The sequence below is a fragment of the Danio aesculapii genome, chromosome 11, assembly GCF_903798145.1.
Source record: "Danio aesculapii chromosome 11, fDanAes4.1, whole genome shotgun sequence".
Classification (NCBI taxonomy): domain Eukaryota; kingdom Metazoa; phylum Chordata; class Actinopteri; order Cypriniformes; family Danionidae; genus Danio; species Danio aesculapii.
In genome coordinates this window covers 43,351,827-43,362,515 of record NC_079445.1, presented here as the reverse complement: position 1 = coordinate 43,362,515, position 10,689 = coordinate 43,351,827, and the positions used below count along the sequence as shown (strand labels likewise).

Genomic DNA, 10,689 nt, shown 5'->3' with positions numbered 1-10,689 from the left:
TTTGTGGAACTGAAAAAAATTCCTTTTATTGTGAGTTTAACAAGAACAGTTTATGACCTAGGTCTCTCCTTCTTGCCTTTGTAGAGAGCCAGAAGAGAAACGTTGGCCACCTTCACCACCTTGAAACGGACACCGGGAATATCACCCACGGCGTGGCCCTTACGACCGAATCCTGCCACCAGAACCTCATCGTTTTCCTGACACGGAAAGAGGAATAATTTGATTAACTCTTCACCACACTTAGACTTCGTTCCAAAACAAACAGCCAATCAGCAGTAAGGGGCGCGTTTACGATAATGATTGTGCATAGGGCAGGGCAGTGTGACGGATACATCGTTAACGCGAAATGAAATCAGCACCGTAAAATCATTTATTCCGTCTATATCAATGCAAGTAAGTGGGCGCGCCTACTCACAGTCAGCTTGCTTGAGGCTGAGAAAGAGGATCTATGGGAGACTGGCAGTGTTGCCAATTGCTTTATATTTTCAACAAGTGATCAATTGTGAATTGTAGTTACTTATATTTAGTTTTTTTGATGGATTTCCTTAGTGTTTACATATTTATGTTTTACTTTCCTGTTACGTGGGATATATTTAACATCTGTGAGAAGATGTTACTGTGAAATGTGACTGGAATGTTGCTCATCTAAAGTCATATTGCTTACTATAGGTTAAAAATAAAATGCTAAAGAGTCAAATAAGATCAAGTCCTTTTATTTTCTTAATTATTCAAGCTTATTACATAAATCCCTTTTGTACATTTTCTGGAAAGACTACCTTACTAAAGAAATACAGTGAAAAACTAGAACCAAGAAATAAAATGTGGGTCATATAGCCCAGCCCTAGTTGTGTGGATATCTAAAAGGTGTAGGGTTAGTGTTGTTGTGGTGCTTAAAAATATCAACATCGTTCAGCAAAATTAGCTTGATGCACCTTCATATCCAGTCTCATACATGCATATATTTATAATTCTGTACAGGAATAACTGACGCACCTCAATGAAGTTCAAGCAGCCGTCGTTGGGCACGAAAGCTGTAATCTTCTTGCCGTTCTTGATCAGCTGGACTCTGACACACTTCCTGATGGCAGAGTTGGGCTGCTTGGCTTCAACACCACTGTCAAGACAAAAAACACACAAATTAATATCATCAAGGTTATTAAGGGTATATATCATCAATGTTTCTTTTATGGCAAAAGTCAACATTAAGTCTTTAGTATTATGTAAAGACATTTCCATGCATACATTTTGTACATTTCCTGCTGTAAATACATCAAAACTTAACGTTTGGTTAGTAATGTGCATTGCTAAGCATTTCAGTGGCAATTCTAATCCAATTTCTCAATTTATTTATTCTATTATCTTTTTACTCAGATTCAAGATTTTCAATTAGTAGTATCTTGGCCAAATACGGTCTTAAAGTATTTAGTTTATTTAAATTACAAGTGACGAATAATGACACTTTTGCCATTGAAATACACAAACATGGCAGAAAGCAGTGCCATTATAAACTCCATGCATTTAAGATCCGTTTAATGATCTTCACTGCCTTATTGAGATATAGTACGAACCGAGTCTCAAACTGGATAAAATTATTGTTCCAGACCATGTCTTTAAAATAAAAATGTATATTACGACAGTATTTTCAATGGAGTTTCAGCACTCACAATGGTGCTTCTTTAAACAGCCTTTCATCTCGTTTTACGCTTAAAACAACTAGTCTATTTAAATGCCTATGATTCAATAACATTACTAAAAAATGGGACTCCATAGAAAAGCGATCACGGATGCAGTCGAAATGCACGTTATCAGAACTTCCCATCTACTGAATTAAATGTGTCACTTATGTAGTATTAAATACTCACCATTTACAATGACAGGACATGTGATTTTGCCTTTTTGGCTTGTTGTTACTAAATCGCACTTTAACTAAGGAGGGGAAATTCCCAGAAGATATTTTCCAAAAGGAATACTAAGTAGTGAGGGAAAAATCAATGTAAACAGTAAACTGGATTTTTTTTGTGGAAAAAAAGTGCGATATATATATATATTTAAAAGCTCTATTTATCCCTTTAATATGTTGCATAAATTAACTTGTATATATGGGATGTTCTGAATAGGGGTTCTTACACTTTCTCAAGCACAATGCCTTTGGCGTGAGAAGCTCCACCGAAGGGGTTGGCCTTCAGAGCCGTACCCAAATGGGCCTTCTTGTACTGTTTATCATGCCATTTCTGCTCACGGCGGTGGTTCCGCAGTTTTCTAGCAGTACGCAGTCCACGACACTTGCCTAAAGGAGAGGAAAAAGACACAATGCATCAGAAAAAGTTTAATTTTAAACAACAGCTTTCATATAAACATCCTAAACCTTAAAGTTAATTGCTTAATTTGCATTTATTAGGAAATGCTTTAGCGTTGAGTGTAGAAGTTAGAACAGAAATTGTTGATTCTCTTGTTACATAAACAAAATATCAAATATTAAACAAACAATAATAGGAAAATAACATAATATAAATGCATATTGAAATACTAATGATTATTAATATTTTATCAGTAAATAAACCAAAAAAGTTAACTATTAATCCCATTCTAAAAATCCAGTTTATTTTACAAATCTAGGAGTTACCGTTTCCTGATTCCAAGCAACAAACCGTAACATGGTTAGATTTATTTAATCATTTTAAAGTCAAAAAACAAATAATCTTGTCATACATTTTAACAAAGACTCAATCTACTATGCTCTTGGTAGCACAACCTGATGGCAACTTAATCTACATAGAAAAAAAATATTTTATAAATTTAACAATAAAAATTATAAACAAAATAACACATCGGTAACGTTATACATTTATAGGTATATCAAGTGACAAATATTAATGATTATAGATAAACAAAAGAACCCAAATGCGATTATAAGCAAGCAGACTAAATTAATACACAAAAAAAGCGTTAAAACATTAGTTTTAGTTAATAATCCCATTTTTTAAAATCCGGTTCAAGTCCACAAGATATTGTTTAATATTTTGCAATAAAATCACAACCTGTATGTATTTTGTTAATAATTTATCGTTAAAATAACCAACATACAGCTCATCTTGTAATATGGTTGGCTAAATATTCAGTCGGCTAACGTTATATCGCGATGGTAGCATAACCTGATAGCAGACGTTAACATTTATCGACAAAACTTAACTAAGCCTACACATCAAATGAGATGTCACGATAATAAACAGGAAAATCGCAATATACTGGCAAACGCAAATCTAAATGCAGGTTTATTTCGAGTCAGTTCAGTGTATTTCGGCGTTTGATGCGTCGAACTGAATCTGCAGCTCATGGCGGCTCCACGATGCCTCTGACAAAAACATAAAAGTGCTACAAATAGACTTCATAGCGACTTCCACTAAGTCCTGAATGATAAAATAAACGCTTAACAACCTGCAAACTCTCAAAATAGTGTGCTAAAATAAAATAATACAGCGTTTAATTAAGTTTTATTGTCGCCTCACACGTACCCATGATCGCGTGCTCTAAGTGCGGGCAGGAAAGAACGATCACGTGACGCTCTGCGCAAATGACTGCTCGAAGGACCCCGCGGCTGGCCAAAATGGGCGCCTGTTCAAAAAAAACAAACATGCACATTTGATTGAATCTCTCTGGGATTAAAATGATTTCAGTTTCAGTCTTTGTCGTGAATTCAAACGACAGAACTGCCACTTTAAAAAATATATGTAATAATCTGGTTTCTTTTAACAATCTTTTAACAATCCAAATAAAAAAAATATTTCATTAGACAACACTTTAGTTGACTGGCATGTAGGAATATTCATTCATTTATTCATACGCAGCGGATGCCCTTCCAGCTGCAATTCAGTACTGAACAGTAATGCTGTTCATAGTGTATATAAACTAGATGCAGAACCTGTGTGGAAGCCCGCTAAGTGGTGCACTAAGTGTATGCTTTACTGAACAGATAGGTCTTTAATCTAGTTTTGAATTGGGAGAGTGTGTCTGAGCCTCGGACGTTATCAGGAAGGCTATTCCAGAGTTTAGGAGCTATAAATGAGAAGGCTCGACCTCCTTTACTCGACTTTGCTATTCTAGGTACTACCAGAAGCCCTGAGTTTTGAGACCTTAAAGAGCGAGTTGAATTGTAGCGAGACAGAAGATTGGTTAGATAAACAGGAGCTAGATTATTTAAAGCTTTATAGGTAAGAAGCAATATTTTAAATTCAATATGAAACTTAACAGGCAGCCAGTGTAAGGAGGATAAAATTGGGGTGATGTGATCAAATTTTCTAGACCTGGTTAGAACTCTGGCAGCTGCATTTTGTACTAATTGAAGTTTGTTAATAGAGGATGCTGGGCAGCCAGCAAACAGTGCATTACAGTAGTCCAGCCTAGAAGTCATAAAAGCATGGACTAGCTTTTCTGCATCTGAGATGGATAGCATATTTCGTAACTTAGCAATATTTCTCAGATGAAAGAAATCAGTATCCATCCATCCATCTATCTATCTATCTATCTATCTATCTATCTATCTATCTATCTATCTATCTATCTATCTATCTATCTATCTATCTATCTATCTATCTATCTATCTATCTCTTTGTCTATCCATCCATCCATCCATCCATCCATCCATCCATCCATCCATCTATCTATCTATCTATCTATCTATCTATCTATCTATCTATCTATCTATCTATCTATCTATCTATCTATCTATCTATCTATCTATCTATCTATTTGTCTGTCTGTCTGTCTGTCTGTCTATGAATCTATCTATCTATCTATCTATCTATCTATCTATCTATCTATCTATCTATCTATCTATCTATCTATCTATCTATCTATCTATCTATCTATCTATCTATAAATAAATGTTTTATGTTTTTCTCTATAAACAATGTGCAATGTGACTTTAAAACATGCCAGATAATACAGCACAGTTCGATCATTCCGTTCACAAGCAATACAATTGTCGTATTTTCATTAAATATTCGGCTAATTAGTTAATTTTAAAAGATTAGTTGTTCACAATCACAGCGCCTGTTGGATTGTGTATCACTGTGTCAAGCGGCACAATCTCTGCGAATGGGCGTGGCCGCGTCCCCGGATTAGCCCGCCCAATGCCTTCTGATTGGCCTGCGCGCATATCAATCATCCCCTCAGACTGCGCCCGTCATCCAGCAGATTATGAAGCAGCAGTGCTCAGCATCATCTCCGGCAGACTCATCTGGATGTATACATGGCATCAACGTGGCGCCCAATGTCTCTCGCCTTATTTTCTTTTGTTTTCCTGCAGATATCCTCGTCTTACGAGCAACTATCCGCCTTTGTGGAAGGAAGGTGAGTGAAATATATTAAAATAAGCTTCTTTGGGACGTATTCTTTGAGGGATCTCATTCATTCAGATGGCGAATTCGTGTGAAACAAAGACTATGCTTGCTGTGTATCTGCTTTATTATGGTTTTATTTAAAGAACATGGTTTAGGAGGCAGAAATAAACTAGTGTAGTGCGCCTGCATCCTTTGTCCACCCTTCATCCACATTGTGTCTGCACTGAGACTGAAGTGAAGGGCTCTTGCAGTGAAACACTAGAGAAAATCCATTGGCATCAGTTTACAGGGCAAATCCATATTTGCTGCTAAAACTGCAGGCAGAGATGTGTTAGATAAGATCTGGGATTCAGGAATGATCACTGAAGGAATGTCGGGAATGTGGAGCATCTCCTGCTGTGAGCCGTCTATGAGAGAATCAATGAAATATGGGGATTGAAAGGATTTTATTTTAATTTTTTAACAATTTCATTTGGATTTGTGTGGCATTCGGTGTTTCATACATCACATAAAACATTATTTGCAGAATGGAGATGCCTGGTCTCATTATGAGTCATTTATTGATTATATAAATGAGCCCGATGTGAGTTTATTATTGGAAATTGATGCACTTGATAAACCTTTTGATGCACTAATGGATGGATAACTTTTTTTGAGTGTGCTGATTTTTACTTGTCTATAAAACTGTAATAAAACAATATCATTTTATGCTTTTTGTCTTTCAGACATCTCCATTAGGTCATGTATTTATTTGCAAACATTAGTTTTAGGTGTATTTATGTCTTATTTCTAATATATAATATTATAAAGGATATGTAGTGTATTGTAAGATATTATAGAATATGTGATGTAATGTGCATTTAAATAAGAATGCAAAAATACATGAGAAATATGTTGTTTTGCATAATATACAGATAGATAGATAGATAGATAGATAGATAGATAGATAGATAGATAGATAGATAGATAGATAGATAGATAGATAGATGCAAGACAATCACAAATCAACAGAATACCATAATTATAATAATAATATTATACAATATTTACTATGTACTATGTATAATAATAATAATTTTATTTATAACGCGCTTTTCTAAAAACAACAAAGCATAGTAAACAATGAAAAATACAATAAAAACGCAGTAAGAATAAAAGATATCACAAATTAAAATCAGTCCTAAAAAGATGAGTTTTAAGTAGCTTTTTAAAAGCGTCCAATGAACCGGCATTCCTAATGCATGTGTTCTTATTCAGACACAATACATTATATTCACAATAAATACAGTAAATCAACATTTTATTTGTTAAAAATATAATTATGTAAATATATTTTAGCAAATATATATATATATATATATATATATATATATATATATATTTATATATATTGTTTTATATCAGTAAAACTAACTGTGCAAATGCAAAATTACAGAAAAAATATTACTTTAATTTTTCCATGAATTATTACATTAGTCAACTTTAATAATTACATAAATCAAATATTGCTTGAATTTCGCCATAAATAATTACATAAATCAAATATTGCTTGAATTTCGCCATAAATAATTACATAAATCAAATATTGCTTGAATTTCTCCATAAATATTTACATAAATCAAATATTGCTTGAATTTTGCCATGAATAATTACATAAATCAACTTTTCTAAACATTATATTCAGGCATTTACACAAGATGGCACATGGGCATTTATCTTAAACCACCAGATGGTGATTAATAAATCACCATTATTTATTTATTATTTATTATTATTATTTATTAATGTTTATTAAAATTTATTAACCTGAGAATCAGATTAAGATCTTAACACATTTAGGGGGTTGGTAAATATACTCTAGGTTAATTTTAAAATACATTATGTTTAAATATAATAAATACAATATTAAAACATATAACAAATACATAAATATCATAAATAAATATAATAATTTAAATAATAAAAATTTAATAATTGGGATGGTCCATATTTGACCAACATAATTAAGTATAAATCAGCAGAAAAAGAATAAAACATAAAGCAAAACTGTATTAAAATAGAGCAAATATCACAAATGGTTTGCAAAGAAACATCAACCAACATGCAATTAGAAAATCTGTAAGTGTTTTCTTTGTAAACACACTGCAATAATCTTAATTCACGACTGTGTTCAGCCTACGATACACAGATTTGATCTTATTTGCTACATGAAGCAACAAAGCGATTATTACATCATCTGATTGCTTTCTCTGCAACATCGAGGCATTTTTATGGCACATATGCTCAGTTTCTCTGCAATCACATTCATATTGGGAATCGCATTAAAAACACAAATCTAATTGGCAGCATATTGCTTTGTAGGAGCTGAATGTGCGCTGCGTTTCTCCACTGCCACTTGCACAGATGGAGTTTTACTACATGTAGGCCAGTCCGGGCTTTGGCTTGTGTATTAACAGATTTGATTTGGTGAAGCATCTAGATGCCGGCAGAAGTTTAAAGACGGGCACTAATCTGAGCGTCACCGCTGAAATATGCTACATGCGTTTTGAAGCGGTCAGCAGATTTCATTGATTATATAAATGTGCCGACTCGCCATTCAGGCCCACACTGCATAAACATAATATTTTAAAGAGATTTACACAAAATGGTCAAACTTATATTTGCTAAAATATATTTTAAAATATATTTACCCAAATATATTTTCTACTAATACATATTTTTGATAGGTTTTGAAAATATATTTTAAAATATCTATATTTGTAAAGAATTCAAGATATATTTTACCCTCCATTTATTCCAATCCAGGAAAATAAATTCACATATTTATTTATATATAGTCACATATTTAATGATGTTGACTGGTTGATGTGCAATCAATCAATCTACCAATAAATAAATAAAAAAATACAAATAAATAAATAAAATAGATATATATTTTGGTCAGGACAAATAGACTATGAGGATGGATGGGAGATGGATGGATGATAGTTGAATATATGGATGCATGGTGGATGGTTAGGTATATGGATGAATGAACAAATGAATGGATGGATAAATCAGTGATAGATGGTCAGATAGATGGATGAATGACAGACAGATAGACAGACAGACAGGTAGATAGATGGATAAATCAGATTGATGGATAGACAGATGAATATGGAGAATGGATGGATGGATGGATGGATGGATGATGGATGATTGATGAGTGGATGGATGATAGACGAACAGATGGATGGATGGACAGATGGATGAATAAATCAGTGATAGATGATCGGATGGATAGATGATAGAAAGATGGATGAATGACAGACAGACAGACAGACAGATAGACAGATAGACAGATAGATAGATAGATAGATAGATAGATAGATAGATAGATAGATAGATAGATGAATATGGATGGATGATAGACGAATAGATGGATGGATGGACGGATTGATGGATGGATGGATGGATGGATGAGTGATAGATGAGTGGACGGATGATAGATGAACAGATGGATGGATGGACGGACAGATGAATGGATAGATAAATTAGTGATAGATGATTGTAATGATTAAAATAAACGAATATTTTAATAAATAAATATTTTTCCTGGCCAAAATTAATTTTAGTTATTGCAATTCACTGTATGTGTGTGAATGAGAGTGTTTGGGTGTTTCCCAGTTATGGGTTGCAGCTGGAAGGCCATCCGCTGCGTAAAACATATGCTGAAATAGTTGGCGGTTCATTCCGCTGTGGTGACCCCTGATTAATAAAGGGACTAAGCCGAAAAGAAAATGAATGAATGAATGAATGATATGTTTAATTTCAGCCAAAATATATTTCTAAATGTATTTTAGGGTAAAGAAATAGTTGGATACAAACAATTTACACTCACCGGCCACTTTATTAGGTACACCTTACTAGAACCGGGTTGGACCCCCTTTTGCCTTCAAAACTGCCTTCATCCGAATTGTAGCCTCAGTTTCCTGTTCTTAGCTGACAGGAGTGGCACCTGATGTGGTCTTCTGCTGCTGTAGCCCATCTGCCTCAAGGTTGGAGGTGTTGTGTGTTCAGAGATGCTCTTCTGCAGACCTCGGTTGTAACAAGTGCTTATTTGAGTTACTGTTGCCTTTCTATAAGCTCAAACCAGTCTGGCCATTCTCCTCTGACCTCTGGCATCAACATGGCATTTGCGCCCACTAAACTGCCGCTCACTGGATATTTTCTTTTTATTTACCATTCTCTGTAAACCCTAGAGATGGTTGTGCGTGAAAATCCCAGTAGATCAGCAGTTTCTGAAATACTCAGACCAGCCCGTCTGGCACCAACAACCATGCCACATTCAAAGCCACTTAAATCCCCTTCCTTCGCCATTCTGATGCTCGATTTGAACTGCAGCAGATCATCTTGACCATGTCTACATGCCTAAATGCATTAAGTTGCTGCCATGTGATTGGCTGATTAGAAATTTGCGTTAACGAGCAATTGGACAGGTGTACCTAATAAAGTGGCCGGTGAATGTATATATGGATGGATAGATAGATGGATACAGTACTTTTTGATATTAATGTTCATGTTCATTGGCTAATGTGCAAATAAACATTGATTTTCATGATAAATGTGAATGTATTTTCTTGAATTGTAAAATATGGAGGGTAAAATATACAGTACATTTTAATTATATATTTTCAAAAATGCTCAACGCTATATTGCAGGAGAATATAATCATGTAAATATATTTTTGCATATTTTGAAATATATTTCAACATACATATGAATATATATATATATATATATATATATATATATATATATATATATATATATATATATATATATATATATATTACTGTATGACGGTACAGATAAATCAAAGCTAAGTCCGATTTTTTTAGTGCTTTCCTTCGTGCTGTTCTTCACCGGTCTGTGCAGGTCAAGTTAAGTCAATGCAGACTCACTGTTTCACTAAATATAGTTATGTAACAATATCATCCAACAATAACAGAATGCTAAAACCTCCCACATGTCCCTCGTGGGCTTCTGTTCATCACAGGGATTCAACAGACCGAATTACTGATGCACTAAACAAATGATTCATTGGATTTACTGAATTTCATTAAGGTATAAGTGGTTGCAAACAATTTATATGGGCTGAATTTAAACAAACAGATTAAGTTGAACATTACTACATTTAATTTGTTTGTTTAAATTCAGCCCATATAAGTTGTTTACAACCACTTAACTTAAATAATTTGAGTAAATCCAATGAATAATGTTTTTCAGTGATGCCATTTGTCAGGGAAATATAAAGAAGCGCTGCGGGTCTGATGTTGTTTACAGTGCAGGTGAATAAACAACACCTTCC

The 10,689-nt window shown here is 33.9% G+C and overlaps 2 protein-coding genes across 2 annotated transcripts in view; one reads left to right on the top strand and one right to left on the bottom strand.

Moving 5' to 3' along the window:
• Positions 1-3,590, bottom strand: rps23 (ribosomal protein S23). Its single transcript, XM_056468108.1, has 4 exons — positions 3,513-3,590; positions 2,128-2,287; positions 994-1,114; positions 1-197 (listed from the first exon to the last, which is right to left on the bottom strand). Exons 1-4 carry the CDS (start codon positions 3,514-3,516, stop codon positions 51-53), a joined length of 432 nt encoding a protein of 143 aa, XP_056324083.1. The 5' UTR covers positions 3,517-3,590; the 3' UTR covers positions 1-50.
• A 1,653-nt stretch (positions 3,591-5,243) lies between these two features.
• The window catches only part of atp6ap1la (ATPase H+ transporting accessory protein 1 like a), a 20,123-nt gene continuing 14,677 nt past the window's right edge, over positions 5,244-10,689 (top strand). Inside the window, exon 1 of the mRNA XM_056468512.1 lies at positions 5,244-5,349. Within this exon, the coding sequence (XP_056324487.1) occupies positions 5,249-5,349 (101 nt within the window). The 5' untranslated portion in view covers positions 5,244-5,248. The remainder of the gene's footprint in view (positions 5,350-10,689) is intronic.